The 18,612-nt window shown below is 39.8% G+C and overlaps 2 protein-coding genes across 10 annotated transcripts in view; one reads left to right on the top strand and one right to left on the bottom strand.

The window, feature by feature from the left end:
* The window catches only part of st7 (suppression of tumorigenicity 7), a 59,873-nt gene extending 46,474 nt beyond the window's left edge, over nucleotides 1-13,399 (top strand). For 4 of the 9 annotated variants that reach the window (XM_015372254.1, XM_015372256.1, XM_015372255.1 and 1 more), the window contains 13 exons: nucleotides 1,151-1,310; nucleotides 3,488-3,542; nucleotides 3,724-3,839; nucleotides 3,921-3,996; nucleotides 5,237-5,391; nucleotides 6,309-6,406; nucleotides 6,616-6,745; nucleotides 8,587-8,659; nucleotides 8,833-8,935; nucleotides 9,988-10,138; nucleotides 10,219-10,347; nucleotides 10,560-10,699; nucleotides 12,976-13,399. In XM_015372254.1, coding sequence (XP_015227740.1) covers nucleotides 1,151-1,310; nucleotides 3,488-3,542; nucleotides 3,724-3,839; nucleotides 3,921-3,996; nucleotides 5,237-5,391; nucleotides 6,309-6,406; nucleotides 6,616-6,745; nucleotides 8,587-8,659; nucleotides 8,833-8,935; nucleotides 9,988-10,138; nucleotides 10,219-10,347; nucleotides 10,560-10,699; nucleotides 12,976-13,071 — 1,482 coding nt within the window. In that variant the 3' untranslated portion in view covers nucleotides 13,072-13,399. Of the gene's footprint in view, nucleotides 1-1,150; nucleotides 1,311-3,487; nucleotides 3,543-3,723; nucleotides 3,840-3,920; nucleotides 3,997-5,236; nucleotides 5,392-6,308; nucleotides 6,407-6,615; nucleotides 6,746-8,586; nucleotides 8,660-8,832; nucleotides 8,936-9,987; nucleotides 10,139-10,218; nucleotides 10,348-10,556; nucleotides 10,700-12,975 lie in introns of all 9 variants that reach the window. The other 5 variants (XM_015372248.1, XM_015372251.1, XM_015372249.1 and 2 more) reach the window with 5 other exon arrangements.
* A 1,146-nt stretch (nucleotides 13,400-14,545) lies between these two features.
* The window catches only part of wnt2 (wingless-type MMTV integration site family member 2), a 19,620-nt gene continuing 15,553 nt past the window's right edge, over nucleotides 14,546-18,612 (bottom strand). The window contains exon 5 of the mRNA XM_015372218.1: nucleotides 14,546-15,856. Coding sequence (XP_015227704.1) covers nucleotides 15,651-15,856 — 206 coding nt within the window. The 3' untranslated portion in view covers nucleotides 14,546-15,650. The remainder of the gene's footprint in view (nucleotides 15,857-18,612) is intronic.

Here is an 18,612-nt window from a genome sequence, read left to right as displayed (position 1 = left end):
AAAACATATTTTCTTTAATCCAACTGTTTTTAATATTCTTTTTTTGTAAATTTTTTATTTAATTTTATTTCCTTTTTTTTCCCCTACTTGCTTTGATTCTGTTTTATTTTCCTATATTTTAATCTTGTAAAGCACTTTGCATTGTCTTTGTACTGAATTGTGCTGTACAAATAAATTTGCCTTGCCTTGCCTACATAAAAATATCACCAGAATGATCGACAATTAGGAAGAACACTTATTTTTATGATCCACCCGGTAAAAGAACATCCTTCACTATAACATAAGAAATGTTTTTTTTCTATTCCCTCGAACCTTGACCTAAAATAAATATCATGATAAATGGAAAGTTTTGCAAAGATAAATGCTCCGGCTCCTCTATGTGAAATGAATGACGTGCAGAAAATGCAACTGATCTATTTTTTTATTTTTTTATTGACCAAATCAAATTAGAAATCACTTTCAAAGTAATAGAAGTCTGGAACCAAACATATATATGCTTGTGTCTGTGCAGAGGAAAATCAAAAATCCAGCTCAGATTTTTGGTAAAATTGCACAGCCTTAATCTACACTAATCTAGACTTTCTTTCTTACTCAGAATGAAACAATTTCGTTCTAAAGCATTAAATAATTTAACACTCTGAAAACTCAACCACAACTTTCATAACTTTATTTTTAAAATGAAAATTCAGATGTAATGATGGACAGGCTGTTCAGTTTTTAAAGTGGAACGAATAATGTCGGTAACCATGAAGCCGGAGCAGATGGCTGCACGTCCATCTGATCCCAGAGTTTCTGACTCCTCAGACTTCTTTAAGTTAAATTTGGTAATCAGGAAAATTGCCAACTGGATTATCACACACTTAGGTTTAAACTGCAGGCCGTGTTAATGGGCTTTGGTTAGATTGCAACAATAAAGTTGGGGGAGAAATGACTTGCTAATTATGTCTCGTTGATTAGCTGATGAGGTGTTTAGTCAGCCCTCTCCTTGATTGCATTTTGATTTTTGCTTTGTAAGGATTGTCATTAAATCCCTTAATGTATTGCTTTCTGTTCTGCTCATGCTAGTTTAAGTGCCTGTTATTTTTTAAAGGTTTTAACTTGATAGAAACGGTTACCTAAAGAGCCCTACTGTGTCTGTTTTCTTTCTCAGATCTTTGAGTGGTGGTATTTCAGGAAATATGGGACCTCCTTCATAGAGCAGGTGTCTGTGAGCCACCTGCGCCCCCTGCTGGGCGGAGTGGACAGCAGTTCTCCCAGCAACTCCAACACAAGTAACGGGGATGCTGACTCCAATCGGCAAAGCGTATCCGGTAAGAAATAATCACTCACTTCAAACACTGAATCCAAATTTTAAAGAGAGAAGATGTTTTTTCTCTTTCAGCCCTTTTTACTTTCAACATAATGTTTAAAGTTTAGAGCTTTTTAAACCAGAAAAGATAAACTGAGCAAACTGTAAAATGAAAGAAAATAAATATTTTTGGTCTCTCAGTGGATAGATTAGGTTGCACTGAGTAGCGTCAAAGTGTTCAGAATATAACATCAAAAGCTAGTTAAGCATTTATTCATTAGTTTTAGTTTTAACTTCTTTCTGGCTGTTTTTTAAAGGAAAAGTCAGCTCAGCAAGGAATAATCAATTGATCATTATTTATACCTAAAACTAATACGTTTGCGGTGGTTTAATGAATTTAGCCTTAATCAGTAAAAAAAATAAAAACAGTAATTTTCGTCACGTTCCCCGAGTCCTGGATCGGCCATTTTTGCCCAAATATAGTAACACCTCGCTCCTGACATCTTCCGGCAGTGATGTCACAGCACCATTCTCCCCGCTTTACAAGCAAAATCAGTGGGAACTACGAGACACTTCTGCCATCAACAACAATTATTGAAGATTTCCAGAGGACTTCACCATTGAAATTCGCAAGAGCTATAGTTAAACTGACATGCCCACATGCATGGCAGTTGGATGTTGTTATACATCTGGTAAAAGGGAAAAACAAATTGGTTATTTCACCTTTCCGATTCATGATACTTCACTGATGGCTTCGTCGTTGGATGGCCAACTTTCAGAGGGAGGATTTGCCATTGAACTTCTGGCCAGAGAAAAAACACGTAACATGTAGCCAACATTTCGAAGAAGAATGTTTTCAAGATGACTTGGATAATAGTGCATTGTGACAAAAACCAGATAAAGCATTGGGACTTGATCAACTGCCGATACCGCACAGTGACGTCACAAACCAGTAGGTGGCAGTAGTGTTCTTTGACAAACATGGATGCCGCCAGTAAAGCACATTGAAATGAAATAGCTCTTAATCAAAAACACTTTTTATTTATTGAACCGTATGTGATAATTTCATATTAAAAGTACTTTCAGAAGTTTGAATTTTGAACATGACCGGACTTTTCCTTTAACAGAAAATAAATGATAAACACAGAAAATGCATTCATTAATCTAATGGCATATAAATTACTTAGTTTGAATATTTAGCTCTCATTCTGTCGGAAATGAGAAAATAGACCAAAATATTTATGAACTCAAACTATTCAATACCATGTTGTTGTTTTTTTATTTTCAAGAGTAAAACAAATAGGCTTTGGCAGCATTGGTTGAAATTTAACGAAAACCTTAGTTATTCTTTCAAAGCAATTTTTTTTTCCACCAGCAGCTTTGATTTTTATCTCAAATGTTTTTTTTTTTTTGTTAAAAATAATAGAAATCTCCTGTAAATCAAAGCCAAAGGCACATTTTAATTAGTGGTTAGAGCATTGCGTCCTGGAGGTTCTGAGTTCAAGTCCCACTCACCCCCACAGACGGCCATTCTAGCTCTCTGAGCAAGACCCTTAATCCCACACTGCTCCCCGGGCGCCGCACAATGGCAGTCCACTGCTCCTCAAGGGGATGGGTTAAATGCAGAGAGTCATTTTTACCCATTTACAAAGAATAAAGGGATTTACATTTACATTTTTTTTATACACACACTCGCGCTGTAGAGAAAAGAATCCACCGCCATCCCTAAAAGGTATGATTATAACACACAGTAGAGCGTCTTGATCTAAACAATCTAATCTAAACTCAACCATCTGGATGTTTTCTAATCTAATTTATCCATCCCCACTGCTTCGCTTGTTTTTATGCCACATCATTCCGTTTCTAAACAAGACGTGATTTATCTGGACACGCAGACAGAACACCAGTGTTTCTGTATAATTTCTATTAATTGGAAAATAAAGGTAGCTCTACTTCTGGGTTTAAGTTCTTTTTTCTCTTCTTCTTAAAAGTCAAAAACATTTCTGTTCAGAACTGCTTCAAAAAAGGAGCCTTATGTTTTCCTTTACCAGCATTTAAATCGTTTCCCATTTTTACACTAAACTCTGAGTGGCTGATTTAAGTGGAACATTTGTCCTTTCTGTCAGAGATGCTGCATTTTTGTGGTACAACTTGTCCTCTGACGCTGCTGCTTTGTGTTCTCTGTCTTCACTTCTACAGAATGTAAAGTGTGGAGAAATCCTCTAAATTTATTTCGTGGAGCAGAATATAATCGGTAAGTCTCAGCAGAGAGAAAAGCATAATCTGTACTGTTGCTGTTATTCTATTTGTTCTCTGGTCTCTATTCTGTCAATACAGAGAAAGCTTCAGCCAATCAAAATATTTTCTTTCAATGTTGCATGAATGTTTACGTCTGTCCCTCTTTCTCCCGTTCTGCTGGGATGCTTTCTGTCTAGTTACACATGGGTAACGGGTCGAGAGCCGCTCACTTACTACGACATGAATCTGTCGGCGCAAGACCATCAAACCTTCTTCACATGCGACTCAGACCACCTGAGACCAGCTGACGCAAGTAAGAACATATAAACAATAGCTAACTATATGTGCAGATGTGTTGACCTTTGACCTAATGGGTACGGGGCTGTGTCTGCAGTTATGCAGAAGGCATGGAGGGAAAGGAACCCGCAGGCTCGCATCTCTGCGGCACATGAAGCTCTAGAGCTTGAAGAGTGAGTTTTTCTCTTTTCATTTTCTTCTGTAGCATTAATTTTCTTTCATTATTTTTGCAAAGAACATGATTTGGAAATTCAAATAGAAAAAACAAACAAACCCAGAATTGAATATTATAAAATGGTTTAATCAAACATAAAAGTTTTAAGTGACATTGGGATTTTTTTTCCTCTTCTAATATTTTTCTATTTAAGTCAAATTAAAAACTGTTTTTTTATGTTTTCATATTTTAAAATTAAATCTAGTAGATTTTTCGATTTTCTGTTTACTATTTTTTATTCAGATTGAGTTGCACAAATAGTCATCTTTTCAAATTGCATTTTCCAGATCATTCTTTTCAGTTATAGGCGGCGGACTTTCCTCTGCAGTAGACGCATTTTTATTGGTCTGCAAGGACGTTAGCAACGTTCATTAGTCAAGAGTAAATGTTTGTATAGGACTTGAAATAAATCTGTAAAACACAATGCAAATTATAAAACCCCGACTTAAGAACAGAAATTTGAATAAGAAATTTAAATAAAATTTGCAAAAAAATATCTTGAAAAAATTTAATTTGAAAAATGTAACTAATAGGGAAACATTTTTGAAAAGCTAAATTTGAGAAAACAACAAAGCAAATCTTTTTTTAAGTTTCATTTCTTGAATTGCATTTTTATTATTTCCATTTATGAAACGTGTTTTTTGCAACAATAATGGAAGAAAAATCACTCCGTATTCTTCCACTCCTCTGTGAAACACTCTTAAGAATCACTGTGCAAAATTAATCCAAATAAATGTGGCTTTTCTGCCCTGATAACAATAATCCAAGCTGTACCGGTGTGTTTAGAGCGTTTTATTTACAAACTAAGCAGAATTGCGTAGATGTTTTAGATTCATACAGTAACTGAGTGTGTGGCTGCGTCTGCACCGTCTAAAACTAATTAAAAAGCTTTATTTGCTTAGTTTGATAATCCAAACTCTTTGGTGTTCCAGGATCTTTTCCCAATTAAACACTGCATTTTCTAACATAAAGTTGAAGGTGTTCATGAGAAGGTTAAAGTTTGGACTGATGAATAATGCAGCCAACACAGTAGAATCACAGAGGCTCTACATGTTGCTTGAAACTAGGATTTGAAATAAGCCGCATACCGAAAACAGACATGACATTCCGTGTATTGAAAGGAGGAATGAATCTACTGTATGATTCGTTGTTGCTTTTTAATTCATCAGCTTCTTTTTGTGCCTTCTATCCTCCCGTAGCTGTGCGACGGCATATATCCTTCTAGCAGAGGAGGAAGCCACCACCATAATGGAGGCTGAGCGATTATTTAAACAGGCGCTTAAAGCTGGAGAGGGCTGCTATCGGCGCAGCCAGCAGCTCCAGCACCACGGTACACAGTATGAGGCCCAGCACAGTGAGTACCATGCTGGATCCATGACTGCTGGTTCAGTGCTTTATGAAAATATTCAGACCCCTTCCACTGGGCTGTGTTTTGACTTTAAAACCCACATGTGTTTTTAATGGGATATTATGGAATAGATTGACAGACTGTTGGGCCCTAATTGGAAGTGAATTTTATTCAACCATGTCTCCATGCTCCTTTTTTGTTTGTCTTTTGCTGCTTTCGACATATTACCTTTTAGAAGCGAACGGGAACATTCATTTCCACTGGGTTTCTGTAATAAAAATGAAATTGAATCATGTCTGTGTCTCTTTTATTTTAAATCAATTCAATTCAGTTTATTTATATAGCGCCAATTCACAACACATGTCATCTCAAGGCACTTTACAGTTCAACCAGATCATACAGTCAAATTGATTCAAAGTTTTCTATCTAAGGAAAACCAGTTGATTGCATTGACTCATTGACTCAAATACAATCCCTCACACTAAGCATGCTTGTAGCGACAGTGGAGAGGAAAAACTCCCTTTTAACAGGAAGAAACCTCCTGCAGAACCAGGCTCAGTGTGAGCGGCCATCTGTCGAGGCCGACTGGGGTTCAAGTAGACAGAAGCAACATTTAACATTCACCGGTAGCTTGTTTTAGGGCTGGCAGTTGATTTATTGTAGGTTCCAGGATAAATGAGGCTTAATCTACATTAAAATCAATATTTCTTTTTGTAAAAGTTTTCAAAACCCATGCATTGTTTTTCTCACATTTCAAAAAAAATGTCTGCTCTTGCTGTCAATCTTTGGTGAAAAGTGAGGAAGTTAAAATGGTAGGAATACTTTTAAAAGGCACTGTAACCTGAGAGCAGGCATGTATTTACTAAAAGCATCCAGTTTTGGCTGATTTAGCTGATTTGGTTCCCTGTGTGTTTGTCCTCCAGGAAGAGACACCAATGTGTTGGTGTATATAAAGAGGAGGCTGGCCATGTGCTCCAGGAAGCTGGGCAGAACACGGGAAGCAGTGAAGATGATGAGAGATGTAAGGCGGCCAGCAAATCATCTCCACACTGATCAAACACAAACATGCAGTTTTTATAGCTGATGAAAACTTTTCTGCTCTCAACTCTTAAATGACTGCACCTTTAGTTTTTCTAGCTCCCTATTTATCACACCTGTGCTTTTGTTTACACATCATTGTTCTGCCTGTTGACTATGCTGCCCCCTGCCTGATCTAACATGTAACAACAGTTGTGTGTTTTCCAGTTAATGAAGGAGTTCCCTCTCCTCAGTATGTTCAACATCCACGAGAACCTGCTGGAGTCGTTACTAGAGCTCCAGAACTACGCCGACGTCCAGGCGGTTCTGGCCAAGTACGACGGTGAGTTTACCACTCACCCAAACAGAGTCCACTGGACTCTGCAGTCATTTTTGTAGAGTTTATTACTGAAAAACTGTAAGAAATTATGTGTTTACCTGAAAAAGCCTCAATCTAAAGAGTTATTAAGCAGCAACTCTTAGAATTGACTGGACCAAGCTGGAGTATGTGGGGCTCAAAGGTTCATTTAGCCCTTCCCATTTAATGCTCCACTGGCTTGATGGTTTTAATTTTAGAAATGGAAGCGTAATCCTGCAGACCTCTGTGTTTATCTGTAAGTGTGCTGTTTAAGATTTAATGAAGTAATTTAGCAGGAAAATGTGTTGAACCCATTAAAATGTAATGCAGGTGTTCAGGGGGACAAGTTTGCACTGAGTGGAGTGACTGGATCACAGTAATGTTGAAATGTCCTGATTGGGTTTTAAAGTAGATTTTGGAGGAGTTTGAACTAAAATGGCAAAAGGAAAGCCTTTTTGATGTGTTTCGGAGAGCTCTTCAGAGAGAACCTTGATTACATCAGAGGGATGTCCTTGCAGGTCCCTGAGATGCGTCGACCAGGGCCTCCTGAATCCATGTTAGTTTCTTATCCACCGTTAAGTTATGTGCTTGAATACAGCAGGTTGTCTCATCTGATTTAAGGTTGGAGTCACATGATCTCTACATTATGCTGCTATAGGCTTATGTTGCTGGAGGACATGGGGACCACTTCTCGTCACCTTGCTTTGTTCTGCTCAGTGGAAACCAGACTCTCTGCTCTCTTTGAAATACCGACAAATGACTTTAAATCTGTTTTTTATTATTTCTACTTGCTTCTATGCATTGATTCTCACTCTTCTTGTGACCATACTGGGTTTATTAAGATCATGTTCCCTCTGTGAAATGAAACCAATCACGTCAAGAAAAACAAACTCAGTAACTCGCATTTATTGGTACCCATAGTTGAAAAAATTACTTTAAATAGATCCAGCTTTTATGGAAGTTGCTTAATTCTAAACTGAAAATGTAAACAAATCCAAACTTTATCTTTTTTTTTACTTTGGTAAAACAATGCTTTGTCACAAAAAGAAGTTGTTTTTAACAAAATTAGCAGTTTGCCCAAATCTATGGGTGACACATACATCTGGAGGTCAGTCTTTTCCAGTTATGTTGTCGAAGTGTCGTCTCTACTTCAGCTCAGCCCACAGCTTTTCTGCAGGATTTAATGCTCCTGTCAGTTCTTCTACATTATATCACATCCCCACTTAATGCAATTGGAAAACTCAGATGCAGGGACCCCTTTGTAACCCGAGTAGGGCGCCACAATAGCAGAATTGTATGCAATGAATAGTCTACAATTGTCTTGGACATGTAGACAGCGCTATTAGATGTATTTATGCAGTTTATCAACAAAATTGGATTTTGGGTGAGTCGTCCTTTGATATTTCCTTTATCACAAATTTTTTATTACCTTTCTTCAGGCTTTAGCCTCCTTTAGGCCTCAGTAGTGGAGCAGAGCGACATGTTCACCATGGTAACGTGTGATGGTAGGATAAAGAGTTGTCACATCCAGTTGGCATGGCGGTAGCATCTTAGCTCTCCCACTGCTATGGAGCTGTGGGGATTAGTTTCCCTCCATAATCGTCCTGCGGGCTGTGTTAGAGAAAGATAAAAATGCTCTCTGTCCAGCTGTGGGGTAAATAGGAAAAATAATTAACCAATTATTTATACTTTTTTATGTTATTTATTAATGTTGGGTTTCCTTCACCACAGCCTCAGGTTAAGATTTTTATAGAAGACTTTAAAAACCTGCTGAGATCATTTTGTTCTAATTCCTCCTTTTCTGTCTGCTTTTGTCCTCCTTGCAGATATTAGCTTACCCAAGTCTGCAACAATATGCTACACAGCAGCCTTGCTCAAAGCCAGGGCGGTATCGGACAAGTGAGTAACACCTCCCTCCGACCGCGCTGCTGATTCCTGGTTATAGAGCTTTAAAAGGTGCTGGATGGGTTCAGGACGACACCATGCGGTGGTCGCCTTCAGCAGAAGCTCTTTACTTGTTTTAATGATGATACAATGGTTTCAGGATGTCAAAGCTGGTTTGTTTTGTGTAGGTTCTCTCCAGAGGCGGCGTCCAGGCGGGGCCTGAGCACAGCAGAGATGAATGCAGTAGAAGCCATCCACAGAGCGGTGGAGTTCAACCCTCATGTCCCCAAAGTGAGTCACCACACTGATAGGACGCATCATGAGATCTCAGTACAGCCATTTTCTGTTAGGAATATTAGTGGAGCGTGAAAAGAACAGCACCTCTAAAGATCTGACGCGAAAGTTTGAAAATATCGGGTTAATGTGTGTTTTTCCAACATGGGTCTCACAATTGGTGTTTGGCTCACTTCCAAATGGCAAAAAAAGCTGGGTCTAACCCATTGCTGGGAAGCCCCCGCGGCTGCATGTCTGGTGACACCATCACACTGGGTTAGCTTTGATGATGTCACCTGTGCGACGGAAATCAGGAAAGTAAACCGTGGAGAACAACATGTAAGGAGGCCAGGGTGTATTAAGTGTGCTTTACTGTTTCATCTTTTTATCTGTCCCAATCCCTCCCACCAGAGCCGTGACACGTTTAACCAATGTAAACAGAGTTGTTTCAGCCTCTTAGGTCAGAAGCGCCTGCCGTGGTGTGTCGACGTCGTTACGTTGGGTTTAATAATATCACATAAATTAGTGGGTCAGCTGGTGTTCCCAAAACATGTCGATCAGAGACTAAGAGATTTTAACGTGGGTCCTTTGCTGAGTCGTTTGACCCGGGTAGACACGCCTCAGTCAGCTGTTTTCCACTCCCACTGAAAACCAATTGTTCTCAGGTTTAAACTGGTTTTTCAGCCAGTGGAAAATGGGTATAAGAAAAAACTCCAGGTCAGAGGGGACTGGATTCTACCTCATTCAGCCAGAGATTAGATGTTCCTTGTTCTAAAATGGTCTAGTCAAAGTTCTGCCTTGAATCCAAAATTATAATTATCTTTTATATGCTGTTATTTACGTTGCGATGAATTTTACCCGCCGCAGTTAGCCGTACCTCAGGGTCAGAGGGCTACTGCTGTACAGAGGCAAGGAGAACTATGAGGCTTAGGGCCTCTGCTCAGAGAACCAGAGCGGCTCTCTGTGAGATTCAGAACAGAAGCATCCTGATCTAAGTTCAGTCCTCTACTAGACCAGCAAAGCTAGAATGAAACCTTTCCACATCTGATTCTTCTCCTCTTCATCTTCAGTATCTGCTGGAGATGAAGAGTTTGATTCTTCCTCCAGAACACATCCTGAAGAGAGGCGACAGCGAAGCCATCGCCTACGCCTTCTTCCACCTCCAACACTGGAAAAGGGTGGAGGGGGCACTCAACCTGCTGCACTGCACATGGGAAGGCAGTACGTATACACACACACACACTCTGACCTAAGCACTTTGATCCACTGTCCTTGTTTACGTTTTATTTATATTTTCCAAGCGTTCAGAATGATTCCATATCCTCTGGAAAAGGGTCACCTCTTCTACCCCTACCCCATCTGCACAGAGACGGCCGACAGAGAGCTGCTACCCAGTAAGAGGCACTCAAAGACACACACAGTCAGAGAAGGTGGATAAAGTCACACGTTGTGTTTTGAATGTTTGGAGGCAGCATTAAACATCAGTGATTGTTCTAAACTCCAGCAGGTTGTTATGATTGTTTCCTTTATTTCTCTCAGGACCTGCAGAACATCTTTGTTTGCAATCCTGTGGTCTGATGTATGTAGTGGTGCTCTGAGCTAACATTGTGTCGTTGTGTGTCCCTGTGCCGCGTGGAAGCAGTGTTTCATGAGGTGTCGGTCTACCCCAAGAAGGAGCTGCCCTTCTTCATTCTCTTCACTGCGGGTCTCTGCTCCTTCACCGCCATGTTGGCTCTACTCACACACCAGTTTCCCGAACTCATGGGAGTGTTTGCTAAAGCTGTGAGTACACACACACAAACACACACACACACACTGTTGTCTTGCTTTATGTAGTATTCACTCCCATTGATTTTCAGTCATTTTCAACCCTTGCTGTTTCTTAACCCTAAACGTTAGCTAAATGTCCTCACTCCAACAGTTAGTAACTGAAACTGCTCCTCACTCCTATTCTAAAACAGGAGCATACACACTTGTCAGGTTCGCTGACAGGATTTTTGTTGTTAAATACGCATTCCCCACTAGATGGCCCCAGTGAGCATTTGTCCTTAAGGGCAGATTATACTTCTGCAACCGCACACATCAAATGTCGCTTGGGTCTGGTCACGAACCCGTTTGGCTGGTGTGCCTCTGCACCGTCGGTCTGGAATTTCTAGGGAAGCACAGCAGTTTCCCGCCAAAGTGCAAGGGGGAGCCTATTCGAGAACTCGCGAGAACTTCGGCAGATGGTCACGAGAACTTTGCCAGCGCCGGCGGGAGTATTTATCTTCTAAAACATCAATGGTGCGTCTGCAAGATATCACGGTCACGGAGATAGATCTAGAGTTGCTAGACATCGAAGAGGAACAGGTTCTGTTCATGGAGTTGGCAAAAAGAGATTAACCGTTCGTCGTAGTTGTGCATTGTAGTTGTTCCTCGATTTTTTTTTTTTAAGATTTCGCGCCCCAGCACCGAATCGAGAAGGACGACCACATAGACAGCTGGAAAGGCATACCAAGGACCAATCACAGCTGCTTTTTGTCTGCGCATTTGCAGTAGAGGTCTGCGTGGGTTGTCGACCGTCCGACGCGTAGTTAGGATTTACATTAGCATGACAACGGTTGCAGAATCTCTGCGCGGGGGGGTGTGGTCACGCATAGAGACAGATTTGATGGTTGCAGAGGCTATGCATCAGAAACATAAATTGGCCGTTAGATCCGAATGTAGGTTTTAAATATAATCGCTGTGCTTAAAGGCTGGATATTCGATTCCTCATTTCATTAAAACTGGGCAAAAAAACTTCTGCACCATTTCATTATTTTATCGGATTCAACGTTTGAAAATAGTTTATTAGTGATGGGTTTAGTGTTAGCAGTTGGTAAATGCTGTCATGTGGATCTGAAAGGTGAAAGGAGTTTTTCTCTCCATTTTACTTTCTTCTTCCTCTGTAGGAACGAGTTGTTTTGGTTTTCCTTGTGTCCCTCTTTACTTCCAACATTTCTTACCATAATTTCTTGTTGTGTTTAGTTATTGAGAGGATTCTCCTCTAACTCTCAGCTTAGATGCTCTGGAATCAGAGCTGCTGATTAAGGTTGCATCGATTTCATAGTCAGAAATCTCACAGGTTGGTCTCTCCGCCACCTGCACACTTCACACAGATGAAGCTCCGATCTTTACTTTGAAGTTCTCTTTGATGCTGAGGCAGATCAGTGCCTTGACGTCATCCTCCTCGTCACTTATCTACCATCTTCCTCTCTGACACTTTGGTTGAGCCCCTATCGTTCCTCAGCTCCGTAGTCCATGATGTTTAGGTGTTTTGTTTTTTTAGAGGGTTCAGGATCAGAACCATCAGACCTGCTATTTTTCAGCAGCAGTTTTGGATGTTTTGGACCTTTAGCTGTTGGTTCTTTTACATCACGGCAGAGCTGTGACAACTGGATGCAGAAACTGATAAAAAAAAAAAAAAACGTCAATGTCTATTTAGCCTAATTAAAGTGGATAAATAAGATGATCTTGATATTTTTGCACTTTAACTAAAATGATTTATTTTAAATATAAATCATTCTAAAGGCAAATTGTCTCACTTGAAGAAAAAAATGCCTGGCATGTCAATGCAGTGCTGTCAGAGAGCAGATTATAAGATCCGTCTGTTTTTGCACAAACCTGTTTAGTCTGAAATCCTCAGTGTTTAGGAAACGCTCCTCTGATGTCAGCCCCTACTTCTGATCTCTGATTAGTTGTTTCAAACAGGAGTTAGAACAACAGCTGCATGATGATGGAGGCGGCAATTAAAACATTTAGAGCAAAGCATCAGATGAGATCCGGTCAACTTCATCATCATCATCATCATCATCTGGCGCTTCTAATCATTTTATCCTGAACTAAACTGATCGAGTGTTGGATTTTAAATGTGCTGCTCAGGTGTTAAAGCATCTAAAACCTGCAGGAGAGGAAGCGAGAAATAAACTGGGAGATTTTAACAAGCATAGAAAAAGATAAAATAAAGTTTTTTTGCAAAGTTTTTCAGATATAATAGAAATGAGAATCTCCTGAAACCTTCTTTGTTTTTTTTTTTTTAGTTCCTCAGCACTCTGTTCGCTCCTCTGAACTTCATCATGGAGAAGGTGGAGAGCATCCTGCCGTCCAGCCTCTGGCATCAACTCACTCGCATTTGACCCCCCCACCGAACCGACCGACCCAGGAGCAGCACCAGAGAGCTGAGCTCTGTGCTAAACAAACCGCTGAACAGATATCCAGAATGCTGCGTTGGACTGGACTGACACACCTTTGTGCCAACATTAGAGTTCAAACCAAACAGGAAGAAGATCCCCGGGAGCAGAACAGCCATATCCATCACGGGTTTGGACTTTCTTTGACGCGTTTGCATTTTGAGGGCATTTCAGTCGTCAAAAGCTGTTCTTTTGTTGTACAAACAGAGGTGATTAAATGCCATCAATAAAAAAAAAAGGGAAAAAATGTCAATAAACAACTTTTTTTGTGTATCTCTGCAAGTTTGTATCTCCAAAGTGTTTTTTATTTTGTCAGACGGTTCAGGTTAGTTTATTTTAACTGGAGTTGGTCTTTATTTCCAGAATCATCTCGGGGATTATCACCAGTATTAAGCTCGAACGCGTCCACCTGTCACTCTCAACATGTAACGCACAGCAGAAGACCTGAATATTAAGACTCAATCTTGGGGGAAAAAGCTGCAATATTTAAATCTCAGAGTTTATTTAGACTATGTAAAAAAAAAAGAAAAAGAAAGAAACATGGCTGATGATCTGAAATCATCCCAACTGAAGAAGCAGAATATTTTAATGGGTCCCTGGGAATCACTGATGTTTCACCTGGAAAACGGATTTCAAGGCGATGTTTTTAGAAAGGAAGGAAGCCGTGGCAGGCTGAAGGCTACAGACTGAACTTTGTAACATTATCGAAAATTAGGAATGAACGCAATACAGAAATGAAACTTTGCAAAGTTTCTTTAAAAAAGGTTTTTAAAATAACTGCAGATTTTTTTTTTATAGCATTTATGTATTTGTAACGTTTTCTTTTCTTTTGGAGACTTAAGTTTACAGATCACATTCTTCTCCAAAGATGTTTTACTGATCCAAAGCCCAATATAAACGCTCTTGACCAATCAAATCGTTGCTAACATCCAGCAGACCAATAGAAATGTGTCATTGCTCCTCACTCCAGAGAAAAGGTCCAGCTTTTTAAAAAAAAATTTTTGTCATTACTCTGTCACAAGTACAGAGCAACACAATTCACTCTGCATTTAACCCATCCCCTTGTGGAGCAGTGGGCTGCCATTGTGGGGCACCTGTGGAGCAGCGTGGGGTTAAGGGTCTCAGAGTCCCAGAGTGGCAGTCTGTGGGAGTGGGGCGTGAACTCAGAACCTCTGGATTCCCAATACCCTAACCAGTAGGCTGCCACTCCCTCAGAGAATATGATCTGGAAAAACAATAAGAAAAATAAAATGCTATTTGTAAAACTCAATCTGATCAAATGTGAGACAACAGCAAAGTTTTCCGTATTTTCATTTCTGGACTGCATTTTATTTTTCTATAGTTTCCATGTACATAATTTCTTCCGATTGCAACAATAATGTGACAAAGTTCCCTCCATAACTGACACCTGGTTCAGAATTGGCCAAATGAGCTGAAAAAGTCATGAGAACTGATTTCTCCTCCCATTTATCCCACTTTACCAGCTCAGCTGTTTCCTTTATAGCAGATGTGTCCTGCAGGTCTTGGATGCCTCCCTGCTTCTTCACAGCTGATTGAGATGACAGGTTGGCAGCAGAAATCTGTTAATCAGCCATTGATGGAAACCAGGGGAGCTGAAGCAGGAAAACTTCTCAGGCTGAGGACCAACTGGAACTAACATGGAGCGCTTTGGATCCCATGAAAACCCAGAGGGAACGGAGCAAACCCATCAGATCCGTGGCTGTTTTCTCCAACCTGTTAGACACAATCTTCCTGTCGAGGTTCTTCTCAGACCTTAACCTGCGTGGTTGCCTGTTCAGAGTGAAACTTGCTGGGGCCTCCAGGAGAAAAGATGTGTGCACTGATCTATTACAGATTTATTGATGAGGAACAGACGGTTAGAGTAATGTAGAGACAGACGTTCTGAACAGATTGACAATAATGGAAGGTGCAAAATGGGAAAAAAGAGCTGTTAACTAAATGTGTTCTGGTATACAGGAGTTAAGGTCAGGTCTGTGGTGAACCTCAAGAGAGTTTTCCGTAAAGACGCAGAATAGATGATCCCCTCAATAGAAGGGAAACTAAACCCAACAAAGATCTGTGTGATTATAAAGTGAGCAGAAACCCAGCCTCCCCAGGTCTGCAGTTCAGATCCAACAGAAACACGGTTGATGGGAAGGACGACAACCATCAGACGTTAATCTGTCCAAGAAATGTAATGGATTAGATGAGCTGAATGAAATATGCGTCCAACTTAAATACGATTAGTGTCCATGAAGAGCAGGTAGAAAAGTCTCTTTGCATTCACAATGCATCATGAATCTTAACCAGAGTAAAAAAAAAAATAAAGGGTTTAAATAGTTAAGCAAGGCACTCAAGTTCCAACATTCATTAATCTGAGCATCAGTGGTTCAGGAAGGAGGTGGAGCTTTCTTCTAACCAGTTGGTTTCTCTGTCTTGTTGGGAATAAACAGAAGCAGAGCAGCAGAGACTGAAGTCTACCTATAAAATATCAGTGGAGCTCAGACCGTCTCAGCAGCTGATCATCATGTCTGGGGTTTGCAGGTGTACTCGTCCACCAGCTGCTGGCAGTCTCTGCAGCGGACGGCGCAGCACCAGTGGAACTTGCACTCACACTTGGTGGTGCGGCTGACGCGCGCAGTGTCGTAGCCTCGGCCGCAGCACATCACCTCGCAGCCGTCCATGCCGCGGGAAGTCCGGTTGCAGAGCCGTCCTCCGGTGCCCATTGATCCTGCAGAGAAAATGGAAAAACGATCAGAACCGAGGATCCTGCTGAACTGCCAAGTATACCAGCAGTAAGGATCAAATTAGAAGAGGGGAGAATTTCCCTCTTTTTATTATTTTTTTTTAATACAAACTCCAAATGCAATGAGGATGTTTTTCTAATTTAGTAATCGATTAATCGTTTACTGGAGTATAGAGATTCTAAAACAGAGCAGCACACTTAGAGCAATTATACCAAAACTGTAAAAAAAAAATATAAATATGTTGACTTTTTGCATTGAAGATAAAAAAATATTTTTCTTCTGTTAATATGCTCTATGCAGAACTCAAGTGGAAAGGTTTTAGTTGAACCAGGTTTCATTTTGAAAAAAGTTTGCTCTCTGATTACTAATTGATTAATGAAAAAAAATCAACATATTAATCGACTAATCATTAGTTGCAGCCCTCCTTCAGTCCACCTTCACACATGAGCATCCTGTCCACATTGGTTTCAACATCTTCAGTCTAATGATGGAGCTGCATAATCACACAGTTCAGTCCAACAAATAATGTCCAAATGTTTGCAATAATTTGTGAGCCAGATGTCAAATGTCAGGACGTTTGGAAAAGCAGCAGGTCCAGTGGGGAGGACCACAGACAGCACAGTGTACAGTGCAGGCCTAAATAGATTAACCCTCACCAAGGAAGGGTCAACCTTCATTTACCCTAGCAACATAGTATGACATAATCTTTTGGCTGTGATTGGATTTTCCATCCTAAGCTATTAATTGACCACGTTGGTCATTTTGCAACAAAGACTCAACATTTTACTGTGACTTGGCAATACAACTCTAAAATATAGTTCTGGTATATTTTAGGGTGAGACAATAGAACAGAGGTGGATGAAGGAGCACAGCTCAGAGGAGAAGACATTAAAAGGCAAATAAAATGACAGGATCATGCAGCAAATAAAGAGGCTGTCTTTGAAGCACATTGATGAACTAATCATTGAGTCTGTGCTACATAAATCATGTAATACCCAACAAATACTCCCCTCATTTACATTTATATATGTTATTCTGCTATATCTTGTGTAGAGCATCTTTTTATATTACTTTTAAAAAAAGTATTTCATAATCAAAATATATCAATTTGAACTAATTTTTAAATTAATGGTTATTCCTTATGTTTTCTCTTTATTCATGCTATTTATAATTATGCTGCTATAAGGTTAGACTGCTGGAGGACATAGAGATCACTTCTTATTACTGTTTCATTCTATATCTATTCTCCTATTCTTCATTAGTTGTTAGTTTAACCTCTAATGTTATCCTCTGTGATTTTTCTCATAGTAGCTTCATCTAGTGTGTTGCTGTTTGGCTGTGACTCCATCCTGGAGGGAAATATCAACTGTGCTGCTGCCATCAATGCCTTTGTTTATAGATGTTGGAGCTCGGCCATTTTTCCAGTGTAGTCCGGTGGTTCACAAAGCAGATTTAACAAACTTAAATCCTCAACTCTGAATTGATGTAGCATAAGGTTGGCATCCTAACCCTAAAGTAATTCCTTTTTTCCCAGCGGAATTAAATAATCTATACATGTTTAATCTGAAAATAATTTCAGTATTTGTTCATGTACAGTAAAAATCAAATGAACCGCATTTTACTCATATTCAACAAACCAAAAGCAAATAAATCTCATATTCTATCAGCTGAGTTGTCAATGGATTCTCTCCATATAAATATTGAATTCTCTGGGAATTAATGTCGATCATTCTTTAGGATGCTCGTCAAACGGACATCCAATGTTTGTTTTTAAAACCTATGTATCTAACGGATCTAGTGATTTCTTTTTATGCACAAAACTGACAAAGATCTGACTAAATCAGGAAATAAAGCAATGTGATTGGCTGTCGGGTAAGCAGAGACAGAGGACACTGAGTTAACTGAAGAAAACCTGCTACTGACCTGGTTAGCTCTTGGGAGAATGTTACTATGGTGACTGAAACAGAGGTTGAGGAAACTCTCTTTGTGAAATGGAAAACTTAAGTTTCCCTTATTTCAATTTTAGAAAACCTATAGTTTTCAATGACCTGCTTTTTAAAATTGGGCCCCTGTTGCTTTGACTATCTGCTCTCTTCATCCTCTGGCATGGGAGCTGGCTCGGATCTCATCTGCCTGGCTGTGTTTCCTGGACGGGTTCGCCTGTGGAGCTGGTTTACAGCTGCTTTCTGTATCTCTGTCTCCTTGAACCCCAGTCAGCCTCAGCCAATGGCCGCTCACACTAAGCCTGATTTTGCTGGAGGTTTCTTACTGTTTAAACTGAGTTTTTCCTCTCCACTGTCACTATATGCATGCTTGCTGAAGAGTCAATGACTTGATGCAATCAACTGATTTTCCAACTTTGAACCAATCTGACTGTATGATCTAGTTGAATTTCTCTGTAAAGTTCCTTGAGATGATGTGTTGTGAATTGGTGCTATTTGAATAAACTGAATTAAATTCTATAAATTAGGATGAGCCTTTCACCTGCTGCTGAATTATTGCTGAACAGGATAATAGAGTTTATCTCTTCTCCATAAATATTAATGTATGAACTTTATAGAAGTTTGTGCATATTTATATTTAGGTGGGAAATAAGCTCATTCCTCTCTGACTAATCAGTAGAATAAGTCACCGTTACTTTTTTTTTTAAAGAAGACTTTTATTGTTGTTTTGTATACACAAGGCTCCATTAAAATTGTTTTATAAGCCAGACTCTAGCAGCTCATTTAATTTATAATTA

This window comes from Cyprinodon variegatus, unplaced genomic scaffold (assembly GCF_000732505.1).
Source record: "Cyprinodon variegatus isolate N-32 unplaced genomic scaffold, C_variegatus-1.0 Scaffold70, whole genome shotgun sequence".
Lineage (NCBI taxonomy): Eukaryota > Metazoa > Chordata > Actinopteri > Cyprinodontiformes > Cyprinodontidae > Cyprinodon > Cyprinodon variegatus.
The sequence above is the reverse complement of the archived record's forward strand: the minus strand, read 5'-3'. Positions and strand labels throughout refer to the sequence as shown.